Source organism: Ailuropoda melanoleuca, chromosome 16, assembly GCF_002007445.2.
Source record: "Ailuropoda melanoleuca isolate Jingjing chromosome 16, ASM200744v2, whole genome shotgun sequence".
In the NCBI taxonomy this organism is placed as follows: Eukaryota; Metazoa; Chordata; class Mammalia; order Carnivora; family Ursidae; genus Ailuropoda; species Ailuropoda melanoleuca.
This window is the reverse complement of record NC_048233.1, coordinates 19890843-19913476: the sequence shown is the minus strand read 5'-3', so window position 1 is coordinate 19913476 and position 22634 is coordinate 19890843. Positions and strand designations below refer to the sequence as shown.

The window sequence follows — 22634 nt, the reverse complement described above, 5'->3', positions numbered from 1 at the left end:
AGTTCATCTTACAAGTCTATCATAAAAACAGACGATGATACTAAATCCTAAAACCGTGAGCTCAAGGTCACAGGAGGGGAATGAGAAACAGAAGGACAAAGATTGGGGTGCCTGGGTGGCTCAGTAGGCTAAGTGTCTGCCTTTGGCTCAGGTCATGATCCCAGGGTCCTGGGATCAAGTCCTGCGTCAGGCTCCCTGCTCAGCCAGGAGCCTGCTTCTCCCTCTCCCTCTGCCCCTCCCTGCCCTCACCTGTGCGCACTCTCTCTCACTCTCTCATGCTCTCTCTCTCAAATAAATAAATAAATAAATAAATAAATAAATAAATAAATATCTTTAAAAAAAGGAAAGAGATTACATGATCTAGATACTTCATTTTTATTACCAAATTTAATGAAGGATAAGAACTTGGAGGTATAGATGAATGGAGGCAAACCCATTCCATGTTCAGGCTCAAATATCAGATGCTTTGTGTCACCACTAGTTTCCTCTATAGCTTGTATAGTGTGCTGTTGAGATCCAAATACAGTTTATATACTCTAAGCACAGATGCCGTTTTCTCCCTTACATTGCCTGGTATTACTGCAAAGCTCTGTGTTCTTTATGTGGCAGGTGCACTTTGGAAGATGGCTGATAGAGGGGAGTCCTTATGTGGTGCTCTTCGACATAGGCTATTCGGCTTGGAACCTGGACCGGTGGAAGGGTGACCTCTGGGAAGCGTGCAGTGTCGGCATACCTTATCATGACCGAGAAGCCAACGATATGCTGATATTCGGATCTTTAACTGCCTGGTTCCTAAAAGAGGTACAGCTTATTGTCTAGTCCTACAACAGAGGGGCAGCGTAATTGTGCTCTGTGCTCAGCCATGATCCCATGATTTTTAGATTACGCTAAATGAGATGATGCCATCACGATTGTCCTAATACATTTCAAAAGAATCTGAGAAAATGTTCAGCCTTCCTCTAACTAAATACTAGCCTTTGGAACAGCTTATTATTAATATATACCTCATGTCAGATTTAAATAGAATGATGTGTATCAAACCACCAAGTATATTTAGCCTGTTACATAGATGGTAATATATATACAAGCAAAAAACAGTATACATCATGCACTATGGACCTAAATTCTAGACTTATGAGAGTAGAAAACAGCTTGAAGTATTGGGTTTTGTTTATGCATGAGTGCTTGGGCAACTGCAGTGGCTTTTAGGAATTTTCATTATTTTCTAAAGGCTGAAGTGATCTCAGCAGTTGCTAAGGATCTGTAGCAGTGAAATACCCCCCTCCAAAAAACCGACCCCCCCAAACCTCAAAGGCCCCAAGAGCATTAAATATCAATCCTTGTGAAATGAGCCAAGCCTGCGCTCTCTTAAGTTCTCAAAGGACGATTTCTTTGCATTCCTTGCATTACCTCAAAATGATTATGCCTAACTTAAAAACCAGACGGTGAAGGAAGAGCATCCTTAGCAACGTGGGCGTGTTGTCTAAAGACAAATCTCGGAACTGTATGTCGGCAGCGCATCCCCTTGACCAGCCTTTCTTACTGATGAAGTCGTAGTCCAATAGCCACGAAAAGCTGCCTTGAAGTGAAGGGGAAGGTGAAGGGCAGTCGCATTGCTTTGTGTTGGCGACAGAATTAGAACAGGGAGAGGGTGCTGACGAGATCTGGCCTCATGACAATCAGCAGTCTTGTTTTAGCATCAGTTGGTGGAACCAACTCTTCCTCTGCAAACTGCTTCCTTGAGCCAGGGCCCTCAAAGCTGAGGCCAACTCGTGTGTGTGTGTGTGTGTGTGCTCTCATCCTTTCTGTTAAAGGGAACACCCTAGAGGAGAGAAGCAAGAAAGTGAAAACCCCAGTATTCTCTAAAGTAAAGCTATTACAGAAACACACATTTTCTTTGATTCAAAGGGTAAATAGAAACATTAACAATCCAAGGTGCCGGGGCAAGCCCTGTTTCTGCAGTCACCTCTTGGCTGCCACCGATCTGTGCACCTGTTAATGACCATGAGGAACTTTTTGAGGAGCAAGTACTTTGAACTACAAAGGTCCTAACCTAAGTCAGTGGTATTTCCATGGACCACCAGCAGCAGCATCGCCTGCACACTTATAAGACATGCAAACTCTTGTCCCCAGCCCAGAATCAGATTACCTGGCGATGGGACCCAGATGCCTGCACTTGACTAGCCTTAGGTGCTGCTGATGTCCTCCAAGTGTGAGAACTGCCTTCTTGGGTGAACTCTAGAATTCCCAGTCCTCTGCTCAGGTTCCTTGAATGCACGTGTTTTGCATGATCAATTCTACTCCCCCATTGAGGAAACAGGCAGTCAAAAGGGGAGTGGAATATAAATATTAAATTTCTGTAGGGGTGAAACAAGGTAACTTTAAGGCAAGGAAACTGACGCCCTGCCTAGTTTTATTTATTTATTTATTTTTTAATAATAATGTTTGATTATGTTGTGTTAGTCACCATACAGTATATCCTTAGTTTTTATGTAGTGTTCCATGATTCATTATTTGCATATAACACTAGTTTTAGAACTAGACCGGGATTAGACCTGGGTCCTCAGTGTGTTACTAAATTAGGATTTGCTTCCAAGCAAGTTATTCACCTCCTTCTGCCCAGTTCCATATTCTTAAAATAATATGTTAGTTAATGTGCTTTTGGCTTCAAAGAACAGGAGATCCAAATAAGACTGACTTAAAACATGAAGCCATGTATTGTTTATTTCAAAAGAAGCTTGTAAATGGGTAGTCCCCATTGATTCAGCTGCTCAGTGATATCTTCAAGGATATTATTGCTATTATTCATTCATCCATCCGATGAATATTTAGGGAGTGCCTACTGTGCATTTGTTCTATGAGGCCCCTCTGTAGATACAAAAATAAATCTGATCCATTCCTGAAAGGGAGGATAATGCCATAAAAATATCTGGGCTTTATGAACGTGCAGCTAAACCCGATAAAACAATTCTGCTTGCTAAATCCCCAGACTTCATGCTTAGCACTCTTTAAATTTTGCTAAAATTTATAGGCACGATAACTTTCCTTAAAGCTGTGGGCCGTGATCAAGATCAAGCTTTACCAACAACTGTTCTAATGCTTCTTTTCTGACGTAGGTGACAGATAATGCGGATGGGAAGCATGTCATTGCCCAATTCCATGAATGGCAGGCGGGAACTGGACTGATCCTTTCTCGAGCTCGGAAACTTCCCATCGCTACCATATTTACCACTCATGCCACACTGCTTGGGAGGTATCTCTGTGCGGCAAACATCGATTTCTACAACCATCTCGATAAGGTAAATAGTCCTCCCACCTTCCCCCCTCACCACCTTTCTTTTCTCATCCTTGAAGCTGGAGGATGAGAAGTATTGATCTTTACATTTCATCTGCCAGCCAGATGGCAGAAATGCCCTTTTAACTAATCAATATTCCTGACAAAGCCTCCCCTGACGTGACAGAGAGTTGCCTCAGTTTAACTTTGTCAGAGTGCAATAGAGCATAGTGGTGACAGGCCGGATGCGTGTTTACTTTGGAGCAATGTATCCAAGATCCAAAGAGGGAGAGTGGGTGCAAGGGGGTTGGACACCTGTGTATCTTGAAGCTGAGGAGACACTGTGAGGACGCTGGGTCCACACGTAGCCCTGAGTGACAGCTGCAGACCGAGCCTTCTAGGCATACAACTTGCGCTACTGGACTTCCTCTCTCCTTCAAGCGAACAAATGGTCAGATTTCTCCCGTAACTCTGAAAGGTGTGGGTGGAGTCGGGGTGGGGGTTGAGTAAGTCAGCTATTTAAAATAGGGATGTGGGTCCTTGGTGACCAAACAGTTGGGTTTCCTTATCTGAGAAGACTGCCCAACTCTATATCCAAAGTCATTCAGTTTTGACTTTTTCTTTTATTTGCTGACAGTTAAATCAGATTAATAAAAGTATATCTTTTATATCATCATGTCAGCAGTATCAACAAAGCATTTGAGTACCAGAAATTCAGGGTTTTACAGTTTGGTATCTAGATTGCCAATCAAATCAACTTAGCATTTTAGGGTTCCATTTACTGTCAGGAAAATTAAGAAGTTGGAAAGGTGATTTCTAAAGATTTTTCCAGTTTAAAAAAGTTTTAGGATTCTAGAAACAGAACATGTGTGTGTGTGAGTGTGTGTGTGTGTGTGTGTGTGTAATACATGCACACTTAGATAATGATAGTGGAAAGCTGTCCTACTATCCTGAAGACCCTTTGAGTGCAGGAAAGTTCTTTCTGACAAACTTGAACATTTGCAAAGCAGTGTGTGGTCCTAAAGAGAGCTTTCCTCTAAAATGCTCAGCCTACCCTCAAGGTCAAATTGTAAACATAAGATGTACCTTTAAAATAAAGTTACCGAGGAATTCAGAAAACAGATCAAAGAAATTTCCTAATGGTATGTGATAATGGTAGACTAATAAGGGCAAACCAGTGATCTGTGATAGGCTCAGCAACCTTGTTTCCCAGAAAAGAGCAGACTTTGATTTTTGTGAAAGAGAAAATACTGGGGAGGCACATCAAATATTTTACTTCAGAATACCTAAGACCATTATATAGAAACAATGAATAAAAACAACAAATAAAATTCATCAGATATTATTCGTTGTTTTTAAGTAACAAAGGATTATAGTGTATAGTTACATATTACAATCTTATCCTTTGGATGGGGCTGTCTTCAAAATATATCTCCCCAGCTTAAAGCTCTTCACTGGTTAAAATACGTGAGCTTCGTCAGCCCCAGCCCCTCTTTCTAGTAAGATATCCTGCCCAGCAGAGTGACTAGTAGATCACAAATAGTTAGGAACTAGATTTTGAGTGAAACTCATCATCATTTTTCACAGAAAAGGCCCCCATAATAATTTTCTACAGCAGATCTCCTCCCCACCTCATGCTTACAGCAGGTTTAGAATCTGGATGTTATGTAATAACAAGTTATATGCATGAAAAGTTTTTAAAAGTTCAACATTAGAAATGAGTCATAATTTAGTCTTTGATGCAAGACCCGGAATCAGTTGCTAATGGAGGGGTATTGTGGGGGTAACACTCTGGCTACTGTGGGGTAAGGCTCTGGCTCAGGCAAATAAACCTGGGGGAAGAACAGGAACAAGAATAAAAGCACCCAACTTTTATAAAAACAGAAAGATCAGAACTATTTTACTCAGATACTAATTGTCAACTGAAAATGTGTTTTGTTAATAGTCAATTCACAGGACTTTGATGTTGGTTTAAGTTTTTAGTTAAATTTGTTAACTAAAATAGCATTTCAACCACTTTCAACCAGCGTATGAATCTTCTGAGACTCTCCAAGAAGATATTTTTTTAAAGATTTTATTTATTTATTTATTTATTTATTTATTTATTTGAGAGAGAGAGAGTGTGAGAGTGAGAGTAGGGGGAGGGGCAGAGGGGAAGCCGAGTCCCTGCTGAGCAAGGAGCCCAGTGAGGATCTCAAACCAGGGCTCCACTTGGGGCTCCACACAGGGCTCGATCCCACAACCCTGAGATCCTGACCTGAGCTGAAACCAAGTTGGACCCTTGACGGACTGAGCCACCCAGGCACCCTTCCCAGAAGATATTTCCAAATTCATTCTATGGGTCCAGCCATTGATTGATTTTCTCCTCAACTATAACAGCTACATAAATACTGCTTAAAAAAGGCCAAAAAGGTCATTGATTTTCCTATGCTTTGGCTTCTCTTTCCTTGATAGCCTCAGGATTTCCTGGGTGCAAATGTAAGAACAGCAGTATAAAAAGCTGTGAAAAAAACATAGACAATCACTTGATGGATTTTAACTCTTTTGTCTGACCAAGTTTTGAGCTCATCACCTTCAGTCATAGGGCAATCCTCCCTGTCACTGGATTGAGCTTTACTGATTAATATATACTTTGCCTCATTTTGTTGTTCTTTTATACATATTGTCCTGAATTCAACAAAAAGTAATGAGATACATGAAAATATAAGAAAATAAGATCCATTGTCGAAATAACCAGGGCCAAATATATCCTAGATGTTGGAATTACTAGACAGAAATTTTATAGTTTTTTTTTTAAAGATTTTATTTATTCATTTGAGAGAGAGAGAGCATGAGCACAAACGGGGGGGGGAAGGGACAGAGGGAGAGGAGGAAGCAGACTCCCCACTGAGCAGGGTGCTTGATGGGGCTCAATCCCAGGACCCTGGGATCGTGACCTGAGCCAAAGGCAGATGGTTAACCGATGAGCCACCCAGGAACCCCCCAGACAACGATTTTAACAGACTATCATATACATGTGGGAAAGTGGAAAACCTGTATAAACACCTAGGGTTGCTGTAAACCACAGATGTGGCCATGCATTCGGTAGGCCTGGGAGGTAAGGGGCCCCACGGGACCAGGAAGAGGCACAAGCCTGTCTTCATGGAGACCTTTCATGGGTTCTCCAGGCCTTTGCTGTCCTCCCCTTAAATATCTGCACACTTAATTTTCCCCTTTTAGAAATCCCTTTTTCTTATCTCTTAATGTCCAGATGTTAAATGCTGTCCCATATATGAAATTTTATTACTCTCTGCAAAAACAACAACAACAATAGTAGTAACAATAACTAAAGTTACTATGCCAGGCACTTTCCTAAATGTGTTATCTCATTTAATCGTCATAAAAGTTCAGTAACATAGGGAACATTTCATACTTCTTCCAGAGTTAGCTTTCCTAACCATAGGTTGTCTTTACCATATGTTTAAACAAACCCTTTCAGTGCTTTCCATTGTATACAGGCTAACTTTCTAGCCTTGTCTATCATCTTATTATCTTATTCCAATGCTTCAGTCACATCAGGAAATCAGATGCTGTGTGACTTAATATACGTGTTCTTTAGGGCAGCCAATTTTTCAATCCACATAATCTTTCCCCAAATTAAACTTTTATGTCCCAGTCCAAATGCCATTTTATTCATCCAATCAGTTTGGAAGTACAAAGATTAATAAGTCATGGTCTTTGCCCTTGAAAATCTTATGCTCTGGAGGTGATACTGACCATACGAACACTTGCATAGCCTGAGATATGTTTCCCTATTCTCAGCCAGAGTGGATCAGTCCCACTCTGATTCTCAGGCACTTACTCATTTCTGCCTAATTTTAACCTGTTTTCTCACTAATTTATAAGCTCTTTGAAGGCCATAGAAACAACAAATCATTCAACAAATGCTGGTTGAATGAGGGATTTGCTTGAATAAATGAGACCAGCCAAATAGAGCTTTGAGGAAAACTTCAGCTGATCCAAGGATGTCATATCGAGACCTGCTTCAAACATTTTCAGAGAAATATTACAAATATTACAGTCAAGAAAGAATGCTCTGGGACTTTCTTTGTTGTAATCTTTAGAATCATCGAATGAGTCTTTTTCAGTGCTTTCTTCTAGACAGCGCAGTAATTATTGGGACTGACTTGTTGGTTAAGCTGGAGTCTAAAGGATATAAAAGCAGGAAAGTGCACAAGCTTGGCGTCAGAATAATTTGGGATCAGTTCAGGGCTCTGCTAAGACACTTAATGAGAATGAGATCTTGGGCAGGTGTGCTAACCTCTACAAGCTTCAATTTTCCCCTCCATGAATTGAAGACAAAATACAAGCCTCAGTGGTTTATGAGGATTAAATATGATCTGTGCTTAGAAGAGAACCCAATGCATAGTGTTGAGCTTCTAATAATCTTTATTATGGAGAGCACCCTGCTAATGTAATGCCAGAAACTTTACATACTTTTCTCTCTTAAACACTGCTAGCTTCATCTGCAGCTATGTGAGACAACGTTCAGCAGCTAAGCAAAATGGCAAAAGCCCACAACTGTTTAATTGTTTGGTGCTTGGCATGTTGGTTTTTAAAGTTTTGTTTTTTTTTAAGTTAAGATACCCAGAATAATGGATGATTGCATAATCTAACACACTGTCCAATGAAAGTAACTGTACACCCCTTGAAATTATACAGTTGTGAGAGTTATACAGCCCTGGAAAAGCATTTGTCTCTTCTCTTTGTTGAATATCTTTTCAGTGAATTAACGGTGAGCGTGAATTTCGGTATTGAGTGTAATGTCAGCTTTGTTTCTTTGTTAATGGGGAAAGGAAATAGCTCAATATTTATAAGATGTAAGGTAAGTAAATATAATTAAAATACCAAAAAATTAAGAATTCTATGTAATTATAGCAATGTAGAAATATTTACTTAAGGGATTAAATAGCAGTTTAGAAGCAGAAATGAAGTGAACAATACTTTTTAAAGCATGAGTAGCTGTGCATTTTTGTAACAGGTTTAGTAAAAAGCTATCATTACTTTTTTGTGATTGTAAGACTTTACACAGCATTGAGGAAAAACAATATGAATTATATGTGATTTTGTTTTGCTTGTGTAGAAGGATCAGTACAGTTGATCCTTGAACAACATGGGTTTGAACTTTGTGGGTCCATTTATACACGGATTTTTTCGATACAGTACAGTCCTGTAAATGTGTTTTCTCTTTCTTATGATTTTCTTACTAGCATTTTCTTTTCTCTAGCTTACTTTATTGTAAAAATACAGTATATAATACACATACAAAATATGTGTTAACTGTTTTTGTCATTGGTAAGGCTTCTGGTCAACAGTTGGCTATTAGTAGTTAAGTGTTGGGGGAGTCACAAGTTAAATGCGGATTTCTGACACAGAGGGTCGGTGCCCTTAGCCCCCATGTTGATCAAAGGTCAATTGTATGAGCAAATGTATGTCAAATGTATATGTCTTTTTTCTTTTTCTTGTTCTTTTTCTTGTTCTTGTTTTTTTTCTTGTCTTCTTTCTTTTTCTTTCTTTCTCTTTCCTTTCTTTCTTTCTTTCTTTCTTTCTTTCTTTCTTTCTTTCTTTCTTTCTTTCTTTCTTTCTTCACAGTTTAACATAGACAAAGAGGCTGGGGAAAGGCAGATTTACCACCGGTACTGCATGGAGAGGGCCTCTGTCCATTGTGCTCATGTGTTCACCACAGTATCTGAAATAACAGCAATAGAAGCAGAGCATATGCTGAAGAGGAAGCCTGGTAATTATCTCTGAGTTTGTCACCTACCTTTCAGTCCTAAATGACATTAGAGTCTAAAACTTTTGTTTGAAACAAAAAAGCATAAAATAATAGAGGAAAAATTCCATTCACTATTACCATGCAAATCTTTACATATATTTTAATTCTCAATGTCAGTAGTTCTGTGGTAACACCAACCCTAAGCTATACACAGAACACAGTAGTGTTCAACCTGTGCTTGTTGAATAAACAAGCTAGGCTAGAAATGGGCCTACGCCCTGGGGTTGTCACAGTGACCGGGTGTGTGTAAGCAAGTTAACTTTCCTATTTTAAGGAAACGAAAGTTCAGAAAATACCAGAAATTTGTGTGAGACTATCCTAGTCCTACATCTTGTGACATTACCTCTTTGGTCCTGGTTAGTAGAAATCTATTGTTTTACCCCTCCCAAGACCTCGAAAACTTTGCTGGGGACTATCCCCCAGACCAGACCCATCCAGAGGTTGCAATGCCGAGAGGCACGTTCATAAAACATGACCCTATCACCTGGCTACAGCTGATTGGTCCAGAGGTAGATAGCCCGCATAAGCCAGCCAATCAGAATGCTCCCACAGGAGGGAGTCTAAACAGATGAGTCTGTAGGGACGCACTCTTGAAGGACAGCTTTGCCCCTGTTGGCAGTGTCCATTTTTCTTTCATGTTGCATGGGATGCAAAGAAGGCTAAACTAGGGGCGTCTGGGTGGCTCAGTCCTTAAGTTGCCTGCTCTTGATTTCAGCTCAGGTCATGATCTCAGGTTTAAGATCTCCCAGTGGGGTTCCCTGCTTAGCGGGGAGTTTGCTTGAAATTCTCTCTCTCCCTCCGTCCCTCCCCAATTCTCTTTCTCTCCCTCACCACACACACACTCTCTCTCTCTCAAATTAAAAAAAAATTCTTTTAAAGATTTTATTTATTTATTTGACAGAGAGAGAGGCAGCGAGAGAGGGAACACAAGAAGGCGGATGGGAGAGGGAGAAGCGGGCTTCCCGCTGAGCGGGGAGCCTCGTGCGGGGCTCTATCCCAGAACGGTGGGATCATGACCTGAGCTGAAGGCAGGCGCCCAATGACTGAGCCACCCAGGTGCCCCTAAAAATTTTTTTTAAAAAAGAAGACTAAACTACAATGAAGTACAATGAAAAACAGGAGCAGATTGAGAGAACTCTAGATTCTCTATAGTGATTTAAACTAATGGTTTAAACTAATTCCTGGAGCCTAGCGAAACCTTTGTCATGAGACACTCTAGCATCCCTTGAATAAATTCCTCATTAGTATAGGTAAGTCAGTGTAAGTACCTACTTACTGGTGTTAGCACTGGGTCTGTTATTTGCTACCAAACAGTCCTAATGAATATATCCTCTTTCTTTAATCCCTGTGATCTTGTCTCTAGTTGTCTTTCTTCTGGATACTAGCTGGATGTCTGGAGGAGGTATTTCAAGGTGCTAGGTAATTAAAATTATGAGAACTTGAACAAGAAGTCTGGGTTGATTTTGTGGAACCATTTCAAAAAGTAGCTTGTTAACTGTAAAATATCCTTCAAAATGATGGCATCCTTATAACTCTAGCTCAAATCTTCATTGCAAAAATGTCCATTGCCATGTGTTAAATTTTTTGGACATAGATTCTTTTTTTAAATTTCGTTGGTTTTTGCAGCAACCCATGTATTCAAGTCACTAGGTAGTTTCCATCTTGTATGCTGAGGAGTCTTGATCTTTCTTGTCACAGACTAATTATTCTGGAAAACCAAAAATGTCTTCCTGCTTGGGTAAAGTCTTCTGGGAATTAGAAATAAAGGACTGCCTTTCCAGTTCTCCAAATAGACAGAACATTTCCCACACGCTTGGCCAAATAAGATGCTAGGAGGTAGTTTCGTGCACAACATGGATAGAGACAGAACATGTGGAGGCCGACTGCATTGCTTCTACTCCTACTAACACTTGTGTTCTCGGACAGATTCCTTAACAACTCTGGGCCTCAGTTTCCGCCTCTGAAAATGCGGATAAGAACACCTATTCCATTGTTTCTTGCAAGGATTAAATGAATTACACTGTAAAGCTTTTAGAGCATTCAGAGCAATAGTAAGCCATCAATAAATGAAAGCTATAATAATAATTTTTAGTGCTTTTAATTAGATGTTTCATTGTACTAGTTAATGTTATTTTGGGCACACACCCTTAATTTCCTATTTCAAGAATTTATTGTGATGTCTTATGAATTTTCAGTTCTGTGATAGAAACCAGAAATGTTAAAGGTCATCTCATTTTATATATTTAAACACACTATTTTTCTACAATGGTACCCTCTCTCAAAAGGAGATCTTTGTGATGATTTTATTTTTGCTCTTCCAGATGTAGTTACTCCAAATGGCTTGAACGTTAAGAAATTTTCAGCAGTGCATGAGTTTCAAAATTTACATGCCATGTACAAGGCCAGGATCCAAGATTTTGTTCGAGGTCATTTCTATGGGTATGCTTTTCTTTATTAAAGAAAAAAAAAAGACATGTGTTTTAGGGACCTATGGCATAGAGAAAACAAAATTGTTATAGTAAATGTTTATCTTTCCCAGCCCCCTTTGAACTTTAACAGAATTCATTTGTACATTTTGTTGCTGTTGCCTTATTTCATTTGAAACTGTTTTGTTTTGTTTTAGTCATCTGGACTTTGATCTTGAAAAGACTTTGTTCCTTTTCATTGCTGGGAGATATGAGTTTTCAAACAAAGGAGCTGACATCTTCCTAGAAGCCTTATCCAGGCTAAATTTTCTGCTGAGGGTAAGAACGCTGTAGAACACCAAGCAATACTTTTATAGGAGGACTTCCTTCTGTAGGAAGTAAAGAACTTTCTGGCTTCTTAGAAGTTTCCAACAGATATATGATTGTGAAAACTTAAAATGACAACCTTTTTCTAAAAATGGCTCCAGCCTTTCAATTTACATATTGGGATCACCACTTGTTCACTTGTGTATCTATCTATGTTACCTGGTATTTTTTTAAGAAAGCCACAAACTTATTGTGTTCTGTTTTAAGATGACATCACAACATTCCTTCCCTGTCCCAAGAGTTGATCAACTGAGAGATACTATGAAGAAATCAAGAAAATGGAGAACAAGATTCGCCATTTTTAAAACCGATAAAAACTGAGGGACACCTGGGTGGCTCAGTCGGTTAAGGTTCTGCCTTTGGCTCAGGTTATGATCCTGGACTCCTGGGACAGAGCCCTGCATCAAGCTCCACATCAGGCTCCCTACTCAGCCAGGAGTCTGCTTCTCCCTCTGCCCCTCACCTCACGTCACCTCACCACGCTCTCTCCTTCCTTCTCCCTCTCTCTCTCTCCAATAAATAAATAAAATCTAAAAAACAAAACAAAAATAATGAAACCGTTAAAGACTGTAATAGAAGATGTGGCTTGGTGTATGGCACCCATAGGCTTCCTGATACTGAACCTTGCTAGCTGACCTAGCTAGCTCATCACATGGCTGTGCTCCCCCAACCAAAGAAGGCCTTCAGAGGAACCTGTACCATACAGCTGGCAGCCAAGCAGTTGCTCCCTCTACAACGGGGAAGATGCACACGAACGCTATTCCTCTCCCTACTCACCAGCCGTGCCTCCTCCCCGAGATTAAGAGTCTTGAACTATGAAACCAGGAGATGTCCCACCGCATGGAAAGGAGGGGAAAGGAGGTTTCCACTTACATGTGGAATCAGTTTTTGCTCAGGAGGGTGGGACTTAATATAGGCTCCCAATTAAGCCAGCAATAAAACCCATGCCAATAGAAGCCGCTATACAAAATGGTACCACGTAATAGCTAGTGATTAAAGTTATTGGCTCTAATCCTATCATGTAAAAATATAGGATAAGTAACAGTAAGCCTAGGAGACCAGCATAGAATGTCAATCTTCCTGAGATACCAAGACGACCTAAACTTTCCTGAGCTTGTACTGTTCTCCAGTTAATTTTTTTCCCTTGGACATAGATTTATTTTTGCCTTAGAGCAGGCATTGCACCACGTATACTAAAAGATTTACCAATATCACTTAATAAGGAAATAATACATCAATAAAAACCCAACTCTATAAAATAGGACTGAAGACCACATAGATTATTCTAGAATAGGCTGGAATAATCTTATTCCATAATATTTCCTGGTATGTCTCTATTCAACAAGCTTTATAGATGGACTCAAAGTTATATCAAACATATATCCTGTTTAGGGACATTATTAATCAACTTATCTACACATTTATTAAATATTCACTTAATTTTTAAGTATGAAGAAGAAGCCAATTGCTATTCTAGACATCAAAGATAATTATAATACTTGGAAATTTTAAAAAAAATTCTTTTTCATATAGCATATTTATTCTTTCATAGCACATTGACTACTCCTGGAGTGAGTTTCCTATTCTCTGACCTCCATAGATTATTTTAATAGACTGTCAGACCTTTGAGGGGGCCACAAAGTATATGGTGCCCACACTTAGGAGATAGTCATTTCCAGAATATGTGAAAGTTCATATGGTTACGGTTTTAAGTGAGTTTATGCTTTCATTCTCACAGTGGTGGGGATATGTCATTTCCTTCTGAATGTTCTAGGGAAGAGGAAAAGAAAACAGAGTATAGGATCAAAAAACACAAGTTTGAATCTTAGCTTTGCCAATAATCTGTTATAGGAGCTCAGACAATTGAAACACCCATGCCACCCTTTCAGTTAGTAAAACGAAGAGAGGGATATCTATTGTGCACAGTTATTATGAGGCTTGGATTAAATTAAGCATTTAAAGCATCTGGCACAGTGCCTGCCACACCAGAGGGGCTGAGTATGTGCTTGATCCTGCGCTCTAGGACTAAAAAAACCCAAAATGCAGCATTATAACAAGAGATTTAACAAAAAAGTGTAATTCATCTATTTATGCAAATCAATGTGAATAAACTAGAAAAAAATAGAATGAAACAAAACTAAATCCCCATTAATTTTCCAATGTGAAGTTTTAAAGAGCTAATTGTGGCCTTGCAACATTAGCTCACCATCATGTGACTTTTTTTAATCCCAGAAAAGCACTGTAATATCACTAGCAATTGCCATATATTTTAGCTGCTTAAGGAAAATATTTTATGTATGAATTTTCAAATTGTTAATCAAAAGATCTCAACTGAAAGCCAGATTTAAGTTTTCTGAGTTAAGCTTTAGGAAGGTGGGTTTAATTTCTCTGTGAATCATAAATAAGTATTCCTTTTATCTGAAGATAATTTAAAACACTATTTATTTTTTAAATTTAAGGTCCATCTGTTGATGTTTTCTTTTACCTTTCGTAGCTGACTTGTTGTGTTTCCTAATTCCTCATTAGGTGCATAAAAGTGACGTCACAGTGGTGGTGTTTTTCATCATGCCTGCCAAGACAAATAATTTCAATGTGGAAACGCTGAAAGGCCAGGCAGTGCGGAAACAGCTATGGTAATCTCAAGTCTTGTGAATGTTCTCAATAAGTGTCAAGAGATTTTTTTAATATGAATGATTTCTGATATATCTCCTTAAACTGTTTTTTCTTTAAGATTATTACAGCACAAGGGGCACCTGGGTGGCTCAGTCAGTTAAGCTTCTGCCTTCTGCTCAGGTCATGATCCTGGGGTTCTGGGATCAGTCCTCCACGTTGGGCCCCCTGCTCAGCAGGCAGTCTGCTTCCCCTTTTCTCTCTGACCCTCCCCTCTGTGCATGCTCACTCTCTCTCTCTCAAATGAATAAATAAAAAATCTTTTAAAAAAACATTATTATAGCATAAATGCTACCAGGTTCTCTTCTCATAGGCTACTATGTCAGATTACGTAGTGCCTATCAAACTGTGCTACTATAAAAACTTTGGAATGAGCCACCATGGAAGGATAAAACCTCCATGGAAATCTTTAAAAAGGGGTTGAATTTATTTTTAATTTTATTGTGAAAATGTAAAAATGAATGCCAAAGTAAAGAGGTTAGTATAATGACCCCCTTCCATGCCCATAGCCCAGCTTCAACAATCACCAATGAATTCACCATCTTGTTACATCTATGCTTCCATCCACTGCTCCACCCTGCCCTCCACCCTCGCCTGAAAATCATCAAGCAAAAAAATGTTAAGTTCTGTGGGCCTCTAGGGGTGTTCTGCTGCCTCAGCTCTGGAAGTCTTGAACACAAGCTAAATTGGCAACTAGGAAAAACAGAAGAGGTTCCACAAAAGAGACCCGTAATTGCAAAGGATACACTGACAAAACATCAGCATGGCCATGACAAACAAAGATTTTAAATTGTGACACTGTTTAAGTTATAAATCTTTCAATTCATACAGGGACATTGCACATTCTGTGAAGGAAAAATTTGGGAAGAAACTCTATGATGCTTTGTTAAGGTAGGTGATGGGAGCACTTAACACTTCAAATATTTTAGGGCTTCGCTATTCAAATTTAACAACTTATACACTATCATGTATTTCTTTTGTTCCAAAGATAAAGGAATTAGTAATCTTTGAATATGTATTATATCATGGGGACGGGTTTTGTTTTATCCTTCATCTGATGAATACTTATAAACAGTTTGTACAAATGAGAACATATTCACATAAGCAAATAGGTTCTAATTCAATGGGACTCTCATTAAGAGTTAAAATGTCGAAGTAAAACTGAGGGAGATTTCGTGAGATTTTTAAGCAAAATATATGTTGACTTTATATATTAAATACATATATTTGCTTAAATATTAAAATATTTATTAACATTAAGTAATGTTAAGTAACCTATATTTACTTAATGAATAATAAACATTTACATATATAATAAAATAATTGAAATATATAAATGTATAAAATAAAATCTAAATAAATCAAATCAAAATGTATTATAAAATAATAATAGATACATAAAATATATGGATTTTGTTAGAATGTGAAGCGAAAGCTGTGTTGTCTCCTGGCTGATGGTGGCAGGAAGAGCCTGATGTGGGGCCTCGATCCCATAACGCCGGGATCACGCCCTGAGCCGAAGGCAGACGCTTAACCGCTGTGCCACCCAGGCGCCCCACATCATTTCCTTTTACCAGTAAAAATACCAAATTATAGATGGACAGTCATGGCCACTTGTGAACATAGTACCCAAGAGTAGGAAAAATATAATGAAAGTGTCCTCCTGATGGTCAACATTAATGCTTTAAAAGTGAATTCAACTTTCTTTTATGCTATCAAATTGTTCTTTTATCAAACTTCTTCATGCTTTAGGAATTTGTCTAGGAGTATCATCAGGAAACCATGTTTGCCTTATATTTATTTTTAAAGTGCTTAGAACACTGTCTGACACAAGGGAAGCATTGAATTAGTGCCAGTTATTTTTATTTTTATTATTAACATTGTTTTCCCCACAGAGGAGAAATTCCTGACATGGACAATATTTTGGATCGAGATGATGTAACAATTATGAAAAGAGCCATCTTCTCAACTCAGGTAATAAAGAAAAGAGTGCCCAACACTTCCCAAGATTGTTAAAATCAATTTAGATCAATATTTTAATTTATTGGAATGGGCTAGTGTGGGAAATGTATAAACCGGAGAGCTAGAAAAGACTTTCTTATGCAACTACCTAAGTGACAACTTGCTTATTTTCTTTTTGAGTGCTTTTCAGGGCTCTTTAAAAAATTTTCATGGAACTTATCTTGTATCCACTTAAAAAATTCCTTTGGAACCAATATGTCCATTTGAGAAACTGTGTATATTCCAAAGACAACAAAATCGTCCCTAAAATTTTTGAAAAGCATAGCATTCTGAGTCATAATCGAGAAACAGTGAATGTTTCTCAGTTGAGTGGAATTATTGCAAAAATGGAAGACAGGCATGCACTGACATCTTGTCACAACTGTGAGGCGTCAGGCACCATCAGGGGACAGCCCTGCTAGATGGATCCAGGAGAGGAGCGCATCGTGAGTCACAATTTCAGGACACCTTCATTCCAAATAGGTCCCAAGAGCGGTCAAGAAGTCTAGGCCTTTCACGTAGTGGCTGCCGGTGAGAAACACAAGTATCACAGGTTCATAACACCCGAAGGAAGTTCTTCAAGCCATTATCCTCCCTTGAAACCCACACAAAAGTTAGTCATCATCATTAGTGTCATCTCAGAAGACGGAAGGCATAAAGGTTGGATGACATGTTGCCAATGACCTATTGTTGAAATTAGTCACGCTTATTAATTCTTTCCACAATTGACATTTTCTTCCCTCTATGACTTCAGCGACAGTCTTTGCCTCCTGTGACCACTCACAACATGATTGATGACTCCACTGATCCCATCCTCAGCACCATTAGACGGATCGGACTTTTCAACAGCCGCACAGACAGAGTCAAGGTAGAACTAATTGTTTACATAACAATTATGTTATGTAAGGTGCTTCAACGTGACATAGAATATACTTTTTCGGAATTTATTAGAAGCCTCCCATATTTGTTTTGACATCTTTCAGAACTATTTCAAATGATATTTCTAAAAAAAAATTAATTCTGTTTCCTGTCTTGCATAATTAAAATATAATGACTATTTTAGTATCATTCTTAACATCGTACAGTATTATCAGTAAGAATAGGGACATTGCCTAATTTTTAATGATACAAACATATTCTAAGAATTGCTTTAATTAGTGAATCTCTGAGATGAAAATGAATTGTCTTTGATTCTTCCTGATAAAGTTCAACTTTAAGAGGATAATACGAGAAGCTTCCAGTTTCAGAGAATTCGGCTAATGATATTTTTATAGAATTTCCTAAGACCAATTCATTCTTTTGATGCTTGAGTTTCTAAATGATTAAGCATGGTGTGAGTTGTGTGAGTAAGACCCGGTTTCTGCCACGGTGGAGCATAGCCTCTCTGGTGGGTCCTGAGGGAGTACTATGTTCAGGCACAGTGATAGGTGTGGGACACCATGGTGAATATGTAAACAGACAGTTCCTTATCTCTACTCAATCCCGTTCAACAGTATTCAAGATCAGGTTATCACAAGCTTTCAATCTTTTCAAAGGGCCCACTTTTTCTTCTTTCTTTCACCTTTAGTAGATGACCTGAGAATTCAATGTATAAACTCCTTCATAATATAGATTTTGACCTACTCTTACTTCTTTTCCTTGGGGTTCTGAGCATTGCTCTTGGATTTCATTCCCTCTGACATTCTTGGGAAACTTACCCTGTTAAACCTCCCTTGTATTGCAGGTTTACTGGCTCCTTCCCTTGCTGTCTACAAATATTTCTTAAATTTTCTCACATTACAAAGCAAACAAACTTTGCCTTAACCTGGTCTTCTCTTGATGTTTTTAAATGTTTTGGTCTTTTCTATTCTTCTCTGCAAAATGTCTTGAAAAAAATAGTCTATTTGTAAATTCATTCCTCCTCTTGCATTCAGTCCTTGATATAGGCATGAGTGGATGTGGTGGAAGGAGACAAGTTATGGACCTCCTGCCACAGGATAGGAGAGAGATGATAAGGGGCCCTTACAAAGGCCATGCCGGAAGTGCTGAAGAGGATGGAATAATGGAAGAGGTGGTTGCATATAGAAAAGATCATACTTCATAGCCAATGGTCATTGGGAGGGAAAAAGAGGGAGAAGGCAAGGATGATAGCCTCTGGCTTCAGTATTTAGTCAATACTTTCTAAAACCTAAGGAAAGGCTTTATCAGAGTTGGCTTGAGGATCACATCAAGAATCGAGTTCAGGTCGTGGTAGAACAAGTTTAAGTTACATGTGAGCTATTCAAGTTGAGATGTTTCATGGATACTGAGAAAATATAGGGCTATCATGAAGGGAGCCATTAGTGGAGGGGCAGAGGGGATACCAAGGAATGACAACCCTGTCATGCTGGAAGACCAGGCTGAATGAGCAGAGAAGAAGTGTTGACCCAGGAAAACCTCAAGATTTAAGAGGAGATTAGAAGAGGAAAAGTCAGTGAAAGAAATGAGCAAGAATTAGAAGAGAAAAATATCTCAGAAATCAAGGTAGGAGAAATTTCCATGATAGTAGATAGCAACCACTCATAGTATGGAATTAGGTGATACAAACTATTGATACAATGTCCCATGTGGTGTTATCCCATCCATTTTAAACATGTCCTACACACACACATGCATGAGTGCATACATAGACACACACATATGTGTATATTTCCCTGTGCCATAGAGTTATGGGTGACTTTTATTTTCTCATTTGTGTTTCTGCATTTCCAAAATTTTTACCCCCAGCATACATCCCATAGTAGGCAGGCTACAAATTTTCCCCTGGAAATGCAGGGACGTATCTCCCAGGGCGCACCATCCTTTACATTTTTCAGCACTGTTGGATCTGCAGGAACTTACCTCACTTCAGGGTGTGTCAGCACTAATTTGATCTCATTTTCATGTAGTTTAGACTGGTCCTTCTCAATTTTTTTTCTCTTGGAAAGGAAATAGTGATGGAAAGAAAGCCTATTATTTTCCTGTAGCTTTGTGTTTTACAGAACTTAGTCACACTTATATTTAAATCTGCAGCTCTTCCTCTGAGGATCTGTCGGGTGCCTGGCACATGATATGTACAATAAATATAGACGGAAAGGGAGGCATGGAGCCATGACTGTGGTTCATGCTTCCTTTGTTCTTGGAAAGACTGAGTCAGGAAGGTCCCTTGAAATTAGGAGCTCTGAACAAACTATGCTCTGCTGATCTCTGTGTGTGTATGTGAAGTATGGTTAACAGTGAAGCCATTTCTCAGGAATGGACAAGTACACTATTTCCTAAGTATGTTAAACACTTTATCCCTCTGTGTCTTTGCTGATGTTATTCTCTTTCTGAAGTGCCCTTATCTCAGCCATTCTAACAGCTCCTTTGAGATTTAACCTAGAAGTCATCTCCTCCTGTGTTTGTCGTTAACACGCATTCATCTACTCCAGACGGAGTAATCACTTTCTTATCTGCATTCTCAAGATGCTTTATACTACTACAAATACAGGAATCATCACACTGAGTTATTTGGAGTTCTAAAATATGTATGTCCATTCCTCCAGTGAGATTGTGAGTTCTTTGAGGCAGTGATTGTGTCTCATATAAATTTTCTCAGTTTTCATTCTCTGAGAAGCAGACACCAAAACAGGATTAGATGTGAAAGCACTTATGGGTGAAAATGCCTGTGAAGGATAGAGATTGAAAGCAAAAGCAGGCAGGGAGGGGTAATCAGACACAGTGGAAAGAGGGGGAAGGAAGGATGAGGAGGAAAGACCCACAGACTGAAGCCCAGTTCTAAACACCTCTCAATTCTTTCTTTCTTTCTTTCTTTCTTTCTTTCTTTCTTTTTACAGAAAGGAAAGTCAAATGTCATTAACAAAAACTAGAATTAATAAAAATTAACAAGTGCATGAAAAATAGACACACCTAGCAGCACTATGTAGTGATTCATACAGGGAAAAAGCAGACCACTAACTTGGCTGGTCAGCTAGGGGAAGGAAACACACACACACACACACACACACACACACAGAAGCACGTGCACTCCTGTGTGCACCAAAAAAAAATAGTTTCCAACAGTACGATCAATCTATAGCTAACACAGATTCCAAATTATTTTCCAATACTTCCTTTCTTAATACAAAAGATACCTCTGTGTGTGTGTGTATTGTGGTTTACTGTGACTTATTTTAAATATATTAACGTTACCACATACATCATTTCCCTATATCTAAGCCTTCCCTTTATGTTTTACTTTCATGTGGTTCGTTCACCTACCAAACAGTTTCACATTGGTAGGCAGACGGATCCCTTATTCTATGAGCAATTGCATGCAACAATTTTAATAGGGATTCCTGTTAGTCGGAGTAGAGATTTTCCAAACAAAAGTTGCCCATTTAAAGAGCCCCTGGTTGTGCAGAAACGAGTGGCCACTAGGACCCATCTCTGCCAGGTCTACAGGCTAGAGCAGCTGCTGCAGTTGCTCCAGAGCAGAGGCACTTGGGGCGGTCAATCAAGAGCCCTTGTTTGCCTTTAAATCTCTGCCACTTAATCAATTTGCAAATATACTTAACCTACCTCAGTCTTCTCATCTGTAAAATGGTGGTAAAAGAGGCCCACACTCCCAGAATTGTTGTGAGGCTTAAATAAGTGATAGATGCAGCAGTAGGTGGCACGTGGTTAGTGCACGAGAACTGTCAGCTTTTACCGTACTTAGCCCGGTAAGTAGCATAGCACGGGTGCTCGGTAACATTTAGGAGAGAGGCGTAACAGGGTTTGATGAGAGTAGAAAATGGAGGATTTATCTCTGCCTGGAGAATTTGATAATGTTTTATAAAAGGATGACATGTTAGCTAGATCCTGACCGACGAGCAGGAGTTTATCGTGCAGAGACAACAGTTCCTCATGCCGAGAGCCAGCAGAAGTAGATAAAAAGGCACAGAGATATAAAAGCACATGTCTTCTGTAGAGTGAATGGAGAAGGGACTTTGTCTCATAGAAATTATGTTTATATAAATCAACTCATGAGTAGTGTGAGACTTTCATTGGTTATTATCATAAAGCAAACACGGCACAAGGCATAAAATAGCCCCTTCATAACAAGACACGTTCCAAGCACTGAGATAAATTTTGGCCAACTCAGAATTAGGTATTTTGTTTATGACTAGTATCCTTTAAAAGCTTAACACTGACTCAGGCCCTGCGCTAATGGGAGTACTCATTTGATCACCTGCATATTTACAGAACTCTATCGAGTGGTTCTTAACTCTCAGAGTGGATTGACAAGCTCTTTATATGAATGTGACCACTTGATTCAGAAACGTTGCAGATTATTCTGAAATTGAATTTATCATCAGTTCTGCCTCGGCAGTGCGTGTAGTGAGAAAAAGCTACAGTGCAGACTCCAGGTCTTGACCTGGTGCCAGCACTCTGTGAAAGTAAATCAGCTTCCCGGGATCTTAATTCCCTCACAGGATAGATGTGGTTAGACAACGTTTTGGTTTTTATTTGTTTTTTCCCTACTGATCCAGGGTCTGCTGTGAGCCAGGTGCTTTGCTGGGGGTTTTGTATACAGGATCTCATTTAATCCTCCTGGTAACCTTGGGCTGACCTCTAACATCCTTTTCTCCACCCTTGGCCTCTGTCATTGGCTGTTCAGGGCCCAGAGCAGCTGTTTTCGTATTTTAGTTATGCTGTCATTCTGTTTGGCTGGAAACAAAACGAATGAGCCATGATATTTTCATGTTCCAAAATGGGATTTGGAGAGTACAGATTTTCCCAGGCTTGGAAATGCCAAAGTAGGCACAATGAGATTTGAATCCCTGTTTGCTGATATCTGCCAGGAATACACTGGTCTGCTGATTTCATGATTGTCTGGACACAGGATCTGTGTCTTTGTCTCTTTTCCTCGTGTGGTACTTTACACATGATAAGAACTCAAATCATGTTTTATGGAGGAAAATATTTTATCTATTTTTACTTTGCAATTTGTAAATCTTATGGTTGAATGAACTACCATTTTTAGGTACTAGTTATGGATATTTTACCTTTGATTTCTTAAGTTTAACCTAGCTCCCATTTGTGGATCTCCTGAGCTATAACT

General features: G+C 39.1%; 1 protein-coding gene across 1 annotated transcript in view; it reads left to right on the top strand.

Annotated features, from left to right (window-relative positions):
* GYS2 (glycogen synthase 2) overlaps positions 1-22634 on the top strand; it is a 47930-nt gene that overhangs the window by 12804 nt on the left and 12492 nt on the right. The window contains exons 3-11 of the mRNA XM_002928988.3: positions 610-801; positions 3117-3299; positions 8906-9050; positions 11411-11528; positions 11713-11833; positions 14408-14514; positions 15383-15442; positions 16447-16525; positions 17307-17420. Of these exons, the coding sequence (XP_002929034.1) occupies positions 610-801; positions 3117-3299; positions 8906-9050; positions 11411-11528; positions 11713-11833; positions 14408-14514; positions 15383-15442; positions 16447-16525; positions 17307-17420 (1119 nt within the window). The remainder of the gene's footprint in view (positions 1-609; positions 802-3116; positions 3300-8905; positions 9051-11410; positions 11529-11712; positions 11834-14407; positions 14515-15382; positions 15443-16446; positions 16526-17306; positions 17421-22634) is intronic.